Source organism: Nomascus leucogenys, chromosome 12 (assembly GCF_006542625.1).
Source record: "Nomascus leucogenys isolate Asia chromosome 12, Asia_NLE_v1, whole genome shotgun sequence".
NCBI classification, from domain to species: domain Eukaryota; kingdom Metazoa; phylum Chordata; class Mammalia; order Primates; family Hylobatidae; genus Nomascus; species Nomascus leucogenys.
The window spans coordinates 34,832,711-34,851,983 of NC_044392.1; the positions used below are offsets into that span (position 1 = coordinate 34,832,711).

At 39.3% G+C, this 19,273-nt stretch overlaps 1 protein-coding gene across 3 annotated transcripts in view; it reads right to left on the bottom strand.

Annotated features, from left to right (window-relative positions):
• MAEL (maelstrom spermatogenic transposon silencer) overlaps positions 1-19,273 on the bottom strand; it is a 52,540-nt gene that overhangs the window by 21,474 nt on the left and 11,793 nt on the right. Inside the window, exons 2-6 of one of the 3 annotated variants that reach the window (XM_030824034.1) lie at positions 17,199-17,282; positions 16,854-16,946; positions 15,224-15,323; positions 13,843-13,998; positions 12,711-12,752 (exon numbers count right to left, since the gene is read on the bottom strand). In XM_030824034.1, the coding sequence (XP_030679894.1) occupies positions 12,711-12,752; positions 13,843-13,998; positions 15,224-15,323; positions 16,854-16,910 (355 nt within the window). In that variant the 5' untranslated portion in view covers positions 16,911-16,946; positions 17,199-17,282. Of the gene's footprint in view, positions 1-12,710; positions 12,753-13,842; positions 13,999-15,223; positions 15,324-16,853; positions 16,947-17,198; positions 17,331-19,273 lie in introns of those variants that run through there. The other 2 variants (XM_003258809.4, XM_003258810.4) reach the window with 2 other exon arrangements.

Here is a 19,273-nt window from a genome sequence, read left to right on the forward strand (position 1 = left end):
TACATTCCCATGCTGGTGGAAGATCCTGTCTTGATGTTACTGGCTGCTGACTATCAGGGTCATGGTTGCTGAAGGCTGTAGTTGCTGTGGCAATTTCTTAAAATCAAACAATGAAGTTTGCCACATTGACTCTTCCTTTCATGAAGAATTTCTCTGTAGCATGTGATATTGTTTGATAACATTTTACTCACAGAACTTCTTTTGAAATTTAAGTCAATCCTTTCAAACCCTGCTGCTACTTTACCAAGTTTATGAAATATTCTTAGTCCTTTGTCATTTCACCAGTGTTCACAGCATCTTCACTAGGAGTAGTTTCCATCTCAAGCAACTAGTTTATTTTCTCATCCATAAGAAGCAACTCCTTACCCATTCAAGTTTTATTGTGAGACTGCAGCACATTTTCAGGTTCCATTTCTAATTCTAGTTCTCTTCTATTACTTCCTCCACTGAAGTCTTGAACCGCTCAAAGTCATTCATGAGGGCTGGAATCTACTTCTTGCAAACAACCTTTAATCTTGATATTTTGACCTCCTCCAATGAATTATGTATATTCTTAATGGCATCTAGAATGGTGAATCCTTTTCAGAAGGTTTTCAATTTACTTTGCTTAGATCCATCAGAAGAATCACCATTTATGACAGCTTTAGCCTTATAAAACATATTTCTTAAATAATAAGACTTGAAAGTTGAATTACTCCTTGATCCATGGGCTACAGAATGTATGTTGTGGTAGCAGGCATGAAAACATTAATCTCTTTACATCTCCACTAGAGCTCTTGGATGACTAGGTCTACTGTCAATGAGCAGTAAAATTTTGAAAGGAATCTTTTTTTTTCTGAGCAGCAGATCTCAACAGTGGTCTTAAAATATTCAGTAAACCATGCAATAAGCAGATGTGCTTTCTTCCAGGCTTTGTTGTTCCATTTATACTAGCACAAGCAGAGTCAATTTAGCATAATTTCCTAAAAGCTCTAAGATTTTCAGAATGGGTAAATAAGCACTGGCTTCAACTTAAAGTCACCAGCTGCATTAGTCACTAACAAGAGAATCAGTCTGTCCTTTGAAGCCAGGCACTGACTTATCCTCTCTAGCTATTAAACTCCCAGATGGTATCTTCTTCCAACAGAAGGTGGTTTCATTTTCATTGAAAATCTGCCATTTGCTGTAGCCACCTTGATCAGTTATCTTAACTAGATCCTCTGGATGACTTGCTGCAGCGTCTGCATCAGCACTTGCTCCTTCACTTTGCACTTTTATGTTATAGAGATGGCTTCTTTCCTTAAACCTCATGAACCAAACTCTGCAAACTTCAAACTTTTATTCTGCAGCTTCCCCACCTCTCTCAGCCTTCACAGAATTGCAGTTAAGGCTTTGTTTTGTATTAGGCTTCAGCTTAAGGGTATGTGGTAACTGGAGAATGCTGATCTATTCTGACCACTAAAACTTTCTTCATATCAGCAATGGGGCTGTTTCACTTTCTTATCATTGGTTGTTCACTGTATTAGTACATAAATTTCCTTCAGGAACATTCCCTTTGCATTCACAACTTGGGTCATTTGGCACAAGAAGCCTAGTTTTTGGCCTACTGCAGCTTTTGATATGCATTCCTCACTAAGCTGAATCATTTCTAGCTTTTGATTTAAAGTGAGAGACATGCTCCCTTTACATAACCCTTCCTTTCACTTGAACACTGAGAGGCCATTGTAGGGTTATTAATTGACCTAACTTCAATATTGTTGTGTCTCAGGGAATAGTGAGGCCCAAGGAAAGGGAGAGATATGAGGCAATGGCCAGTCAGGGGAGCAGTCAGAGCACATACAACATTTATTAATTAAATTTGCCATCTTATATGGGCATGGTTCATGACACTCCGAAACAATTACAATAGTAACATCAAAGATCACTGATCACACATCACCATAACAGACATGATGATAATGACAAAGTTTGAAATATTGTGAGAATTACCAAAATGTGACACAGAGAAAAGTAAGCACATGCTACTGGAAAAATGATGCCAATAGACTTGCTCAATGCAGGGCTGCCAGAAACCTCAATGTGTAAAAAAATGCAATATATGCAAAGTGCAATAAAGTGAAATGCAATAAAACAAGGTGTGCATGTAGAAGGAAACATCTTTATCCTGATAAAGAGCACACACCAAAAACGGGGGTGGGGAGAGAAAGAAGAAACTACAGCAAATAGCATACTCACTGACAAAACCCTAGAAACTAGAGGTCCTGGTCAGTATATTAAGACAAAGCAAATTTTAAAAATTTTAAATGAAGATATGTAGATTAGAAAGAACGAAGTGATTTAACTGATATGATAAAGTAATTTTCTAAAAACTCAGAGTTTACCAATGGGTGGGACAAAAACAAAATATAAATGTAAACAATTAGAAAATATAATTTCAAGGGATATCACTTAGATAAACTATAAATTTAACGAATGACATTCAGATTGTTAATGGAGAAAATTATAAAATTTTATTGAAAGACATTACGGATCTAAAAAATAAGAGGGAAGCCTCATGTTAACAAATATAAAGATTCAATATAATGAAGATACCAGTTTTCTCCAAAATGACCTAATGTAAAACAGGAAGAACTGATTCTAAATTGTGTATGGAAGAACAAAGGGTCAAAGCAGCCATGATATTCCAAAAGAACGAGGTCGGGGGCTTATCTATATCATCAAACTACTGTGTTTAAGAATATGATATTGACAGCAAAAAAGCAGAACAGAACAGAATAAAGAGAACAAAAGATCCTCCCACACACAAACAGAAACATGATATGATACAGGTGGCACTACATATTGGGGTACAAATTGATTATTCAATAAATGAGGCTGTGATAAATGATTATCCACATGGTTAAAAATTAAAGTGAATCCCTCCCTCACACTACACACAAGTCAATTCCAGGTAGAATAAGAACTTGAATACAAAACATAAAGCTCTATAATTTTTAGAAATAAAGATTATTTTCACAACCTTGGGGTAAAGAAGAATTCTTGAATAAGACACAAAATCCCACAAATGATAAAAAATATCGACACATTTACCAAATTAAAAATAAAAACAAGCTGGCACAGTGGTGCATGCCTCAAGTCCCAGCTACTCAGGAGAGTGAGGCAGGAGGATCACTTGAGCCCAGGAATTCGAGCCTGCAGTGAGCTATGACTGCATCTGTGAACAGCCATCATGCTCCAGCCTGGGCAATAAAGCAACACCCCATCTCTAAAAATCAAAAAATGTTTAAAAAGTCTGTTCATTAAAAGACACCATAAAGAGAGTGAAAAATACAAGACACAAACTGAAAACAGGTATCTGCACACAATTTTTAAAAATCCATCAGCAGATAAACTTCCACAAATCAGTAAGAAAAACAAACAATTCAATAGAAAACAAGTGAAAAATATTGAGTTAAAAAATACAGGAAAGGAAATATATATATCATGCTTGTACAACCCGTGGCATGCAGGCCTCATGCGGCCCAGGACGGCTTTGAATGCAGCCCAATACAAATTCATAAACTTTCTTAAAACATTACAAGATTTTTTTGTGATTTTTGTTTGTTAGGTTCAACAGTTATTATTAGTGTTAATGTATTTTATGTGTGGCCCAAGGTAATTCTTCTTCCAATGTGGCTCGGGGGGGCCAGGCGCGGTGGCTCATGCCTGTAATCCCAGCACTTTGGGAGACCGAGGTGGGCAGATCACGAGGTCAGGGGTTCAAGACCAGCCTGGCCAACATGGTGAAACCCTGTCTCTACTAAAGATACAAAAAATTAGCCGGGCACGGTGATGCCCACCTGTAATCCCAACTACTCAGGAGGCTGAGGCAGGAGATTCACTTGAACCTGGGAGGTGGAGGTTGCAGTGAGCGGAGATCGTGCCACTGCACTCCAGCCTGGGCGAGGGAGTGAGACTGTCTTAGAAAAAAAAAAAATGTGGCCCACGGAAGCCCAAAGATTGGGCACCCTGATACATACAATATGTTAGTTACATAAACATTGAAACAAGTAAAATTAAATACATCATTTAAACAAATATGTACATGTAGTAAAACTATTCAGAAAATAAATACACAAAATTCAAACACAAAATTCAGAATCATAGTTTTCTCATAAAGAGGGAAGGGAATGCCATCAGGGAGAGATATAGGGACTTTCAATGGCACTGGAAATGTGCTATTTTTTCAGTTGACTTGTGGGTGTTTTTTTATTAATGTTCTTTATACCTTAAATAAATGTTATAATCTGCTCTGTGTGTAGAAGCTTCCTTTGAAAAGCTGATGGACCTTTTGTATAGGAAGCTGAAAGCAATTTTCAAAATGTTGATGTTTTAAAGCAGAATTTCTTTCAAGAAAATCATTAACCAGTAAAATGGAGAGAAGCAGAGCTCATCTGGCTAGAGTGGGGAAGGAGAAGAACCAGGACTTCCTATACTCTCACTCATAGTTCATAAAAGATTAGATAGCACAGGAGTATTTGAGAGATCCATATGCATGTTCCTTAAACACCACTCAAATTCTTCACATCCACATGTAAATTTGTTCCAGTGTGTTACTATACAAAACATGGTCTCCTCCAAATCAGCTCAATTACATTAGCATAGGCATTTTTAGTTATTATGGTGACAGGTGTCACTCTAATAGTCATTTATCTTATTTAATTGGCATATTTCCTGGGATCATCAAATTGGCAACTTAAGACACACTCAAATTGGTAAGCTCCAAACATTTTAAGTTTCCTTGAATGAGAAACATTGTACTCAGTTTCGACTAGGTTGAATAATAAATTAAGAAAACATTTCTAGAATCTTTAATAGATTTTTTTAAAGAATCATGCTTTCTGTTAATCTGATTAATTTGAAAAGGTTGTAAAAATAGGTCGTCAAAAATAGATTTTTAAGAAGGATTTAACAGAATCAAAATAGCAAAGAAACAGTAAGCCAGTGACAGTCTCAGAAATGAATGTCTGGCACATAGTAGGGATTCCAATGCATTTAACAGATGAATAAAGCTGAAACAGAGTTTAAGTAAAAACGTGAAAATTAATTCACTGGCTAAATTTCCATTTATTTATTTATTTTTTTAAACTGCCATCTACATTGACTCACTCGGGAAGCGCAAGGGGTCAGGGAGTTCCCTTTCCTAGCCAAAGAAAGGGGAAGCAGACGGCACCTGGAATATCGGGTCAGTCCCATCCTAATACTGCGCTTTTCCAACGGGCCTGGAAAACGGCACACTAGGAGATTGTGTCCCGCACCTGGCTCGGAGGGTCCTATGCCCACGGAGTCTCGCTAATTGCTAGCACAGCAGTCTGAGATCAAGCTGCGAGGCGGCAGCGAGGCTGGGGGAGGGGCGCCCGCCATTGCCCAGGCTTGCTTAGGTAAACAAAGCAGCCAGGAAGCTCGAACTGGGTGGAGCCCACCACAGCTCAAGGAGGCCTCCCTGCCTCTGTAGGCTCCACCTCTGGGGGCAGGGCACAGACAAACAAAAACTCTGCAAGAACTTCCACAGACTTAAATGTCCCTGTCTGACTGACAGCTTTGAAGAGAGTAGTGGTTCTCCCAGCACGCAGCTGGAGATCTGAGAACGGTCAGACTGCCTCCTAAAGTGGGTCGCTCACCCCTGAGCAGCCTAACTGGGAGGCACCCCCCCAGTAGGGACAGACTGACACCTCATTCAACCCGGTACTTCTCTGAGACAAAACTTTCAGAGGAACTATCAGACAGCTGAATTTGTGGTCTCACGAAAATCCGCTGTTCTGCAGCCACCGCTGCTGACACCCAGCCAAACAGGGTCTGGAGTGCACCTCTAGTAAACTCCAACAGACCTGCAGCTGAGGGTCCTGTCTGGTAGAAGGAAAACTAACAAACAGAAAGGACATCCACACCAAAAACCCATCTGTACATCACCATCATCAAAGACAAAAAGTAGATAAAACCACAAAGATGGGGAAAAAACAGACCAAAAAAACTGGAAACTCTAAAAAACAGAGCACCTCTCCTCCTCCAAAGGAACGCAGTTCCTCACCAGCAACGGAACAAAGCTGGATGGAGGATGACTTTGATGAGTTGAGAGAAGAAGGCTTCAGACGATCAAACTACTCTGAGCTACGAGAGGAAATTCAAAACAACAGCAAAGAAGTTAAAAACTTTGAAAAAAAATTAGAAGAATGGATAACTAGAATAACCAATGGAGAGAAGGGCTTCAAGGAGCCGATGGAGCTGAAAGCCAAGTTTCGAGAACTACGCGAAGATTGCAGAAGCCTCAGTAGCAGATGCGATCAACTGGAAGAAAGGGTATCGCTGATGGAAGATGAAATGAATGAAATGAAGAGAGAAGGGAAGTTTAGAGAAAAAAGGACAAAAAGAAATGAACAAAGCCTCCAAGAAATTTGGGACTATGTGAAAAGACCAAACCTACGTCTGATTGGTGTACCTGAAAATGATGGGGAGAATGGAACCAAGTTGGAAAACACTCTGCAAGATATTATCCAGGAGAACTTCCCCAATCTAGGAAGGCAGGCCAGCATTCAGATTCAGGAAATACAGAGAACGCCACAAAGATACTCCTCGAGAAGGGCAACTCCAAGACACATTATTGTCAGATTCACCAAAGTTGAAATGAAAGAAAAAATGTTAAGGGCAGCCAGAGAGAAAGGTCGGGTTACCCACAAAGGGAAGCCCATCAGACTAACAGCTGATCTCTCAGCAGAAACTCTACAAGCCAGAAGAGAGTGGGGGCCGATATTCAACATTCTTAAAGAAAAGAATTTTCAACCCAGAATCTCCTATCCTGCCAAACTAAGCTTCATAAGTGAAGGAGAAATAAAACACTTTACAGACAAGCAAACGCTGAGTGATTTTGTCACCACCAGGCCTGCCCTAAAAGAGCTCCTGAAGGAAGCACTAAACATGGAAAGGAACAACCGGTACCAGCCACTGCAAAAACATGCCAAATTGTAAAGACCATCGAGACTAGGAAGAAACTATAGCAACTAACGAGCAAAATAACCAACTAACATCATAATGACAGGATCAGATTCACACATAACAATATTAACGTTAAATGTAAATGGGCTAAATGCTCCAATCAAAAGACACAGACTGGCAAACTGGATAAGGAGTCAGGACCCATCAGTGTGCTGTATTCAGGAAACCCATCTCACGTGCAGAGACACACATAGACTCAAAATAAAGGGATGGAGGAAGATCTATCAAGCAACTGAAAAACAAAAAAAGGCAGGGGTTGCAATCCTAGTCTCTGATAAAATAGACTTTAAACCAACAAAGATCAAAAGAGACAAAGAAGGCCATTACATAATGGTAAAGGGATCAATTCATCAAGAAGAGCTAACTATCCTAAATATATATGCACCCAACACAGGAGCACCCAGATTCATAAAGCAAGTCCTGAGTGACCTACTAAGGGACTTAAACTCCCACACAATAATAATGGGAGATTTTAACACCCCACTGTCAGCATTAGACAGATCAACGAGACAGAAAGTTAACAAGGATATCCAGGAATTGAACTCAGCTCTACATAAAGTGGACCTAATAGACATCTACAGAACTCTCCACCCCAAGTCAACAGAATATACATTTTTTTCAGCACCACACCACACCTACTCCAAAATTGACCACATAGTTGGAAGTAAAGCTCTCCTCAGCAAATGTAAAAGAACAGAAATTATAACAAACTGTCTCTCAGACCACAGTGCAATCAAACTAGAACTCAGGATTAAGAAACTCACTCAAAACCGCTCTACTACATGGAAACTGAACAACCTGCTCCTGAATGACTATTGGGTACATAATGAAATGAAGGCAGAAATAAAGATGTTCTTTGAAACCAACGAGAACAAAGACACAACATACCAGAATCTCTGGGACACATTCAAAGCAGTGTGTAGAGGGAAATTTATAGCACTAAATGCTCACAAGAGAAAGCAGGAAAGATCTAAAATTGACACCCTAACATCACAATTAAAAGAACTAGAAAAGCAAGAGCAAACACATTCAAAAGCTAGCAGAAGGCTAGAAATAACTAAAATCAGAGCAGAACTGAAGGAACTAGAGACACAAAAAACCCTTCAAAAAATTAATGAATCCAGGAGCTGGTTTTTTGAAAAGATCAACAAAATTGATGGACCGCTAGCAAGACTAATAAAGAAGAAAAGAGAGAAGAATCAAATAGATGCAATAAAAAACGAAAAAGGGGATATCACCACCGATCCCACAGAAATACAATCTACCATCAGAGAATACTACAAACACCTCTATGCAAATAAACTAGAAAATCTAGAAGAAATGGATAAATTCCTCGACAAATACACCCTCCCAAGACTAAACCAGGAAGAAGTTGAATCTCTGAATAGACCAATAACAGGTTCTGAAATTGTGGCAATAATCAATAGCTTACCAACCAAAAAGAGTCCAGGACCTGATGGATTCACAGCTGAATTCTACCAGAGGTACAAGGAGGAACTGGTACCATTCCTTCTGAAACTATTCCAATCGATAGAAAAAGAGGGAATCCTCCCTAACACATTTTATGAAGCCAGCATCGTCCTGATACCAAAACCTGGCAGAGACATAACCAAAAAAGAGAATTTCAGACCAATATCCTTGATGAACATTGATGCAAAAATCCTCAATAAAATACTGGCAAACCGAATCCAGCAGCACATCAAAAAGCTTATCCACCATGATCAAGTGGGCTTCATCCCTGGGATGCAAGGCTGGTTCAACATACGCAAATCAATAAATGTAATCCAACATATAAACAGAACCAAAGACAAAAACCACATGATTATCTCAATAGATGCAGAAAAGGCCTTCGACAAAATTCAACAACCCTTCATGCTAAAAACTCTCAATAAATTAGGTATTGATGGGACGTATCTCAAAATAATAAGAGCTATCTACGACAAACCCACAGCCAATATCATACTGAATGGGCAAAAACTGGAAGCATTCCCTCTGAAAACTGGCACAAGACAGGGATGCCCTCTCTCACCGCTCCTGTTCAACATAGTGCTGGAAGTTCTGGCCAGAGCAATCAGGCAGGAGAAGGAAATAAAAGGTATTCAATTAGGAAAAGAGGAAGTCAAATTGTCCCTGTTTGCAGATGACATGATTGCATATCTAGAAAACCCCATTGTCTCAGCCCAAAATCTCCTTAAGCTGATTAGCAACTTCAGCGAAGTCTCAGGATACAAAATTAATGTACAAAAATCACAAGCATTCTTGTACACCAATAACAGACAAACAGAGAGCCAAATCATGAGTGAACTCCCATTCACAATTGCTTCAAAGAGAATAAAATACCTAGGAATCCAACTTACAAGGGATGTGAAGGACCTCTTCAAGGAGAACTACAAACCACTGCTCAATGAAATAAAAGAGGATACAAACAAATGGAAGAACATTCCATGCTCATGGGTTGGAAGAATCAATATCATGAAAATGGCCATACTGCCCAAGGTAATTTATAGATTCAATGCCATCCCCATCAAGCTACCAATGACTTTCTTCACAGAATTGGAAAAAACTACTTTAAAGTTCATATGGAACCAAAAAAGAGCCCGCATCGCCAAGTCAATCCTAAGCCAAAAGAACAAAGCTGGAGGCATCACGCTACCTGACTTTAAACTATACTACAAGGCTACAGTAACCAAAACAGCATGGTACTGGTACCACAACAGAGACATAGATCAATGGAACAGAACAGAGCCCTCAGAAATGATGCCGCATAGCTACAACTATCTGATCTTTGACAAACCTGACAAAAACAAGAAATGGGGAAAGGATTCCCTATTTAATAAATGGTGCTGGGAAAACTGGCTAGCCATATGTAGAAAGCTGCAACTGGATCCCTTCCTTACACCTTATACAAAAATTAATTCAAGATGGATTAAAGACTTATATGTTAGACCTAAAACCATTAAAATCCTACAAGAAAACCTAGGCAATACCGTTCAGGACATAGGCGTGGGCAAGGACTTCATGTCTAAAACACCAAAAGCAATGGCAACAAAAGCCAAAATCGACAAATGGGATCTCATTAAACTAAAGAGCTTCTGCACAGCAAAAGAAACTATCATCAGAATGAACAGGCAACCTACAAAATGGGAGAAAATTTTTGCAACCTACTCATCTGACAAAGGGCTAATATCCAGAATCTATAATGAACTCAAACAAATTTACAAGAAAAAAACAAACAACCCCATCAAAAAGTGGGCAGAGGACATGAACAGACACTTCTCAAAAGAAGACATTTATGCAGCCAGAAAACACATGAAGAAATGCTCATCATCACTGGCCATCAGAGAAATGCAAATCAAAACCACAGTGAGATACCATCTCACACCAGTTAGAATGGCCATCATTAAAAAATCAGGAAACAACAGGTGCTGGAGAGGATGTGGAGAAATAGGAACACTTTTACACTGTTGGTGGGACTGTAAACTAGTTCAACCATTGTGGAAGTCAGTGTGGCGATTCCTCAGGGATCTCGAACTAGAAATACCATTTGACCCAGCCATCCCATTACTGGGTATATACCCAAAGGACTATAAATCATGCTGCTATAAAGACACATGCACACGTATGTTTATTGCGGCACTATTCACAATAGCAAAGAGTTGGAACCAACCCAAATGTCCAACAACGATAGACTGGATTAAGAAAATGTGGCACATATACACCATGGAATACTATGCAGCCATAAAAAATGATGAGTTCGTGTCCTTTGTAGGGACATGGATGAAACTGGAAAACATCATTCTCAGTAAACTATCGCAAGGACAAAAAACCAAACACCGCATGTTCTCTCTCATAGGTGGGAATTGAACAATGAGAACTCATGGACACAGGAAGGGGAACATCACACTCCAGGGACTGTTGTGGGGTGGGGGAAGGGGGGAGGGACAGCATTAGGAGATACACCTAATGCTAAATAACGAGTTAATGGGTGCAGGAAATCAACATGGCACATGGATACATATGTAACAAACCTGCACATTGTGCACATGTACCCTAAAACCCTAAAGTATAATAAAAAAAAAAAAAAAATAAAAAAAAAAAAAAATAAAAAAAAAAAAAAAAACTGCCATCTAGGTCAATAACCTCAGATGATGTAACAGCTGGGGATATTACCTACGTTCACACTTTAAAGCAAGTACAGAATTTTTCTTCCATATTGTAATTACTTTCCATTCAAAGCTATATAAGAAGGAACTACTGCCAGGCACGGTGGCTCATGCCTGTAATCCCAGCACTTTGAGAGGCTGAGGCGGGCAGATCACCTGAGGTCAGGAGTTTTGAGACCAGCCTGACCAACATGGAGAAACCCCATCTCTACAAAAAATACAAAATTAGCCAGGTGTGGTGGTGCATGCCTGTAATCTCAGCTACTCAGGAGGCTGAGGCAGGAGAATCGCTTGAACCCAGGAGGCGGAGGTTGCAGTGAGCCTAGATTGTGCCATTACACACTCCAGCCTGGGCAACAAGAGCAAAAGTCTGTCTCAAAAAAAAAAAAAAAAAAAAAAGGAACTACTAAAACAATTCTCCCTTACATTTCTTATTCCATAGCCTACAACCCTGATTCCAGTCAAATAATGAATTAGTACATATTAAGAATTCAAAATATACAACCAAATATAAGTCCAAAATATGTTCACTTATAAAGAACAGTGTTATAAGTATTATAGCTGCTGGTTGTGGCAGATATGAAAAACTTATTTTTAATTTCAAACACTTCTACAGGCTAGCTGTCCACATTTTTAAGTTAAAAAAAAAAATTACTGGCTGGGCGCGGTGGCTCATTGCCTGTAATCCCAGCACTTTCGGGAGGCTGATGCGGGCGGATCACGAGGTCAGTAGATGGAGACCATCCTGGCCAACATCGTGAAACCCCGTCTCTGCTAAAAATATAAAAATTAGCTGGGCACGGTGGCATGTGCCTGTAGTCCCAGCCACTCAGGAGGCTGAGACAGGAGAATTGCTTGAATCAAGGAGGCAGAGGTTGCAGTGAGCCAAGATCACGCCCCTCCACTCCAGCCTGGTGACAGAGCAAGGCTCCGTCTCAAAAAAAAAAAAAATTACCTTATAGACAGGAATCATTAAATAGTCCCTATGCACTGACACTTTTAATATACATTTAAAAATAAACCTATTCCAATTTTCATTCTATTTAAGCAGAAAATCACTTAAAACCTAATTCCCAGAAAAAGGGTTTAGTTCAAGGGCTTAGATATACAGTCATGCCCTTTGGTTGCAAAATACTTAGAAAACTGTTTTCCTCATCTAAAAAATTCAGAACTCTTTATTTTTGAAGTATTAACTTTTAAAACATAACTGAAATGGATGTCCCCGAAAATAGTCCTAAATCTAGATAATCTGAGACCTCTTAAAAGGCTTTCCTAAGTACCCAGCCACTAAGAACAGCCGACCTTGAGGTCAAAGGATACATGCAGAAAATAAAACAATTCCCTGAAAAGGGACAGTATACTATCAGTCTATAAAAAATTTAAAGATCACAGACACCATCTATCACATCTATGCAGATTCTCTAACAATAACCTAAAGTTATTTTCCTCTTATTTTATAGTTTGTGTGTAAAAGGAGTAAGTCTAACCAGGTGTGAATACATTCAAGTCGCAAATCCTACCCCATTCCTTTATACTTACTTGCAGCCTGACAATGAAATCGAAATCCTCGTGGAATTTCACCTACAATACAAAATATCGTGTTGAGAAGCAGAAATTTCAAAGTTCTCTAGTGCTACAGTAATACTCTACAAGATGACCAAGTTATCACACAGAAAGGTAATTTTTCTTACATGAAAATACAAAAGATTAAACTTTAATAGGGTTTATTTTTAACCAAAGGTATGAAAACTGTTAAAGAATTTGGTATATTGTCTAAGCTACTTTTAAAAGTAAGTTACTCCTTACAGAGAAAGAAATGCTAGATAAAGAAAGCATGTGTCAAAAGAGTCTTAGCTCCACGTCCATGAATGGGCCTCAGGGGGCCATAAGGGCGTTGATACAGCAAGGTGTATATGCGTTTCTCAGAGTAAAAACAGTCCCCAAATTCTGTCTTTTTAATATTTTACAACCTATGTGACGAAAAGCAGCTCTTTGACTTGTCCTAAGTAGCAACACTCACAAGTGTCAGTAGGATGATTATTAGCTTTTCTGTCATCTAAAAATGAGGAGGAAAAAGTGCTGGGATGTCCTAATTAATTTTAAAGTAATTGATAATTGACACCCTAATGGGATGGAACAGTAGGAAGAAGAGATGCTGATAATATCTGAGAGCTGATTAAGTATTAGGCTATTTCCATATTTGTCATCTATTCCTTAGAACAATCCTCCAATAGATATTATCCCCACTTTACAGATGAGCTAATAGGTTCAGAGAGGTTAAGTAATTTCTTCAAGGCTACAAAGCAATAGCAGCTTAAAAAGCTAGTTACCACTGAAGTGAAGGATGAGGCAGAGAAAGAAAAGATCATGGCATACACAGCTTTTAGAAAATCCCAAGATGTAAGGCCATAGGTAGGTGAATAGCAGGCTATGAACTGTTCAGATAGTCTATCCATCTGATTTTAATGGTAACTTGAGGTAAAAGCCTAAACCAAAAAACCCTTTGTCAACACCTAATTCCTAACAGTTTTTCAGTAAGTATTATGAAGTCTTGTTACATTAAGAACACAGCTGTACATGAGCTTGTAAGAAAAAGTACTATTATCAAATAAAGTCAAGATTAAAAAAAAACATACACTTTTAAGCTCTAGCATCTACTCTGACTACTTACCAGGATTTATAAAACTGTGGAAATCTGCCATAATACCTTCTTGGAGAGAATACTTAACACAGCCAATTTCACAAGGGAGGAAGCGCTGTTCACAATGAGGAGGTAGCTCACCATGGCTAACAATGTTCAAAAAATAAAAAATGCCTCCAAGGAGAGCTAAAAAATAAATTGTAAGATAAAATGAATAAATGAATGTCTCAAATTTACCTCTTCCACAAAAACCTCTTTAGTTGAAGGGAAAAAATGTTTTAGAACAATTTTCTTTCTGTTCCTATATTCCTAAATGAGCTGGAAAAGAGAAAACCAATCAGCCGTACCAAATAAAGAAATCAAAATTCTTCTAATTACAATTATCAAGGATTAAAGTAACCACTCTTTGCATGAAGCAACAAAATTATTCCAACTTGCAGCCAGCTCTACATAATTCGGCCATAGATAAGTCCTGAATCTCAGGAATGATATAGAGCGGTGACCCATATTCAACAAATATATAGGTCTGGGAAACGAAGCTGAGCAGAATCAATGTAGAAAGATTGATTGTTCATAGTTCAAGTAATATGAACTATGAACAATTTAGTTCATTCTTTTTTCACTTTTTACCAATACATATAAGACCACCTATAAATCTTCTAAAGCAATAAAGGAATGTGAGAACGTGTGAAGTGTTATTTACCAAGATTGGCCACATTTAAGACTGTTAAAAGTTTATCAGTGTTCAACAAAGGCAGAACACAATAAAAACAGCCAGAAGGAACAGCAACGACCCTTATTAACTATGTTCTCTTCTTGGCAAGTTCCATAATTCATTTGTATCTTTATAAGCCCCCTCCACCACCCAGGATTTTTAAATATTTTATTCTTAATTGACAAATAATAATTATATACATATTTATGAGGTACAATGTAGTTTTGATACATGTATACATTGTGGAATGATTAAATCAAGCTCATTAACATATCCATCACCTCACTTTTTGTGGTGTGAATATGTAAAATCTACTCTTACCAATTTTGAAACATACATTACATTAACTGTAGTCATCACACTGTAGAATAGATCTGAAAACGTTATTCCACCTGTTTACTTTTGTTTTAAGTGTATTTAAGTGTCCAACTGTAAACAAGTCTAAAAAATATCTATGTTTAACAACATATAAAGTGGTAGAAACAGACCAGATTTTTGTTAAAAAAAAAAACCACTCTCCTATTTTATTTCAACAAATTACCTAATCTTTTATAATGTCAGTACCACAATATTTAACACTTGCAGTTATTTACTTTGAAATGGTGGATCAAAATGAACAGAAAACATTTCTACTGACAAATATAGTGTTTTGGGCACTCAAATTTATCTAAGCAAAATATTTCAGGATTACTCTACCTTGATCACCTTTTAAAGATAAAGTTGTCATATCTGGAGGTGAAACATTCTGCTTTGGTACAAGCATGCCTGGCTTCCTCAGTGGTGTGAAAACAGGTTTCTAAAGAGGAAGAGAATGATTGGCTACATAAACTCTTGCTGGACACTTTAGGCCATACATTAAAATTTAGCTAAATAACTGCAAAACAGCCTATAGATTACCAAGGTCAATGAATCCAGTGAATAAATATATCTGTCAATAATACCAACACCCAAAGGCAGAATAACAAATTATAAATATTCTGAATCAGAAGGGGAGTGGAAAATAACCAATGCCACTACTACTGAAAGCCATTTTGCCCACTACTGATTATCCAAGATAATCATCCTGAGCCACCTACTACATGCCAGGCCAGTGGCCAAAAGCACACTATGCCCCAAAGTACTCTAATGTTGCTTGTTTTTCACTTAAAGTCAAAACCAGATTATGTTGTCTCCAAGTCTCACATGAGGTACACATACACCATAGCTTAAGTTTTGAGGAGAGATATCTTGTAAGAATAAGGCTTGCAAGTATAAGTACAAACTCAACTGAGCTTCTACTCATAAATCCACAAAATAAAACTATCTCTTGAGTTTCAATCCAATGTTGACAGTTTAAGAATGGAATTTTACCATGTAAGAATGGAAAAAACAAAGGGTGGGGTAGCACCAACAATTACCTTGCACTTTCCTGATACAAATCAACAACAAATTTTATTTACTACTTTTAACATTCTGCTACACAGAAATTTACCCAAATAAACTTCAACTTTCTTTTTTTTTGATACAGTTTTGCTCTTTCGCACAGGCTGGAGTGCAGTGGCGCAATCTAGATTCACTACAACCTCCGCCTCCCGGGTTCCAGCGATTCTCCCACCTCAGTCTCCTGAGTAGCTGGGACTACAGGCGTCTGCCACCACGCCCAGCTTTTTTTATTTTTTACTTTTAGTAGAGTTGGGGTTTCCCCATGTTGGCCAGGCTGGTCTCAAACTCCTGACCTCAAGTGATCTGCCCACCTCCGCCTCCCAAAGTGCTGGGATTACAGGCGTGAGCCACCGTGCCCAGCCTATTCAACTCTTGTAAGACATACACACATACACCAACTAATCCAAGTCTTGTTATTTCAATATTTTAAACACAGCAGCTGGCTTTGTTTCAGGTGTCATTTTTAAAAGAATGGTATATTTTGCTAAAGAAAAAAAGACAGAATGGTCTAAACTACTTTTAAGCCCCCACTGCCCACCCCCCACCCCCGCTAAGGCTCATTAATCACAGAAGAGTTGAAAGGGACACCTTGATGTCATCTAGTACAACCCCTAGATTTTACACTCCCATTACTGATCAAAGTGTATTGTCTGCAGGTTTCCTAACAGGAATTCCCCAGGCCTTTCACCACCAAATTACACCAATGTGTGCATGCCCTAGTTGTGGAGGCTGTTGGTTTTTTTTAACAGGCATTCTGACACCAGGGGAAAAGAAGAACGTCGTCTTCGCACTAACTGAACCCCCAAAGCAGTCTACCCTTGACATTCACTCATTCACTCATCCAGCCTTTACTGAATACGCCTATGTGCCAGGCAGATGGCGGCTCTTCTCTTGTTAACTTTACCTGATTCTCTGAAGGCCCAGAGTCCTTTCCCTGAGCAGCCCTCCACTCTCGAGCCATTTCTGCGTATTTCTCCTTTTCTTCCTCCCTCAGAAGCTTTTGGAGATTGAAGGGGCAAAAAAGAGAAACAGCCGTGAGGATCCCGTGCTCCAAGGCCCGCAGGCAGATGCTGGGGCATTACAGGGAGGTGGTTCTGCTGTCGGTTTGCCCAGGGCCACAAACAGGGGCCTTCCTCTTCCTCTGGCAGGGCCAAGCCGCCTGACCTCCTCGAGGCCTTCTGCCCTCCCGCCTCACCCTCCGGCTTGCCCAACTGCCCTGCTCAGCCCTCTCACTCCGCTCCAGCCTTACCGCCCAGTCTGCGGAGCAGTAGGGGATGGCATCAGCAACGCGAGCCACAGGCAGGCCTCGTCGCCGTAGTTCGGGGATCTTCTCCTGCACGAAGAAATAGTAAGCATTCCGGCTGGCCTTGCGGTTCGGCATCGCAGCGCGGACACGTTTCCTGGCCTTAGCTAGCACAAAGCACCGCCGCCCTCGCCGGGCTCCCGCCCTAAGTAACCGAGGTAGGCGGCTGCGCACGCAGCCCGCAACTCTCGGCCAATCAGGAAGCGGCGCGCAGTCGCATTGCCCTGCTGGGGGAACAAACAGCCTGAGACTGGAAGATTCCGGCTCGTGCCGCTTTGCGGGTGAGGTGGGGGGGAGAGCGTGGTCGCAGGTGCCAAGTGCTCTGATTGGCTGGGTGCATGGCAGGCGGAGGCATTGTCACGTGGGAGGCCTGGAGCAATTTCTGTACATTATTGCGTAATGTGCGACAAAGTAGGTAGAGAAAAAGAGGAGCTGTGGGTGTTTCCGTGTTTTACAGGTACAAAGGGCCAGCCAGCTTTGTGCCAAGCACTGTGAAAAGTGTTGAGGAACATGTATGAGGAACATGACAAGATCTTCCTTGCCCTCAAGTTTACAATCGAATGAGGGGAGAGGATGACAAAAACCAGTGAACCAACAAAACCGAATTTTTTAAAAGTACATTTAAAAATAAGTGTTAGAAGGAAACATAGAGGAAGAGGTTGAGATTTAAAATATCCTTAAATATTTATAGATTTCCTCATAAAACTGTTTCTTTTTTGTCAATTTTATTCCTAATTAACAATGAGTTTTTATGAAAAATTTCTTTTAAAAAATTATATTTTCTAATTGGTTACTGCTGATGTCTAGAGAAGGTATTGATTTTAGTTTTGGTCCTATGTATTTAGTCACACTACTGATCTCTTATTTTAGTTTACATCGTGCTAGTTGGTTCTCTCGGTTTTCTAATTATGTTTCCCAGAGAAAATTCCTTTCTCAGGTCAGCTTTCTAAGTGTGTGTATATGGGGTATGTATATGTTTAAAATCAAGAATGGCAGTTGAAAATTTGCTAAATTTCTGGATCTTTTCGGGTAATCACACGGTTTTATCTTTTAATTTTTTTTTTTTTTTTTTAGACAGGGTCTCAGTCTGTCACCCAAGCTGGAGTGCAGTGGCACAATCCCAGCTCACTGCAGCCTAGACCTCCTGGGCTCAAGTAGGACCTCCCATCTCACCCCCCGGAGTAGTTGGGGCTACAGGTGCACACCACCAGGCTCCGGTGATTTTTCTGTTTTTTGTAGAGACGAGGTCTCCCTATGTTGCCCAGGCTGGTCTCACACTTCTGGGCTCAAGCGATCTGCCTGCCTAGGCCTCCCAGAGTGCTGGGATTACGGGCGTAAACCACTGAACCCAGCCTAATTTGTTAACATAAAGAATATTGCTAGATTTTTCTAACGTTGATGCATCCTACCATTCCTAGTATAAACTATAGTTGATCATGAGGCTTTGCTTATTTTTTAAAAAACATAATATAGAATTTTGGCTTCCTTGATTATAGTAATATTGAACTGTATAGATTTTGTGGTATTTTCTTTACCAAATATTGGTATCAGGGTTGTGTTCAGATAGAATAATAGATAGGAATTATCTATTCCTTGACAGGTTGGTAGAGCTTATTAGTAAAACTCTCTGATCTTTTATATCTTTGGAGGGTTAGTTCACCTTTAACTACCATTTCAATATCTTGTGTATGGTTATTAGTCTTCTCAGTTTTCTTAGTTTTCTTCACCTAATTTTTGTAATTATATTTTCCTGGAAAAATTGTCTATCTCATTTAGATTTTTCTAGTGTATTGGTATAAAATATGGCAAGGATCTGAAGCAGCTGGAACTTTCATACATTATTGGTGGGACAACTGCTTGACAGTTTCTTATACTTATCATAGGACCCAGCAATTCCATTCTTCTAGGAAAATGAAAATATATATCCACAAAGCCTTGTAGATGAATTTTGAGAGTAGAACTATTCATAAGAGCTCCAAGCTGGACAACCCAAACGTTCATCAACAGGTGAACTGATAAAT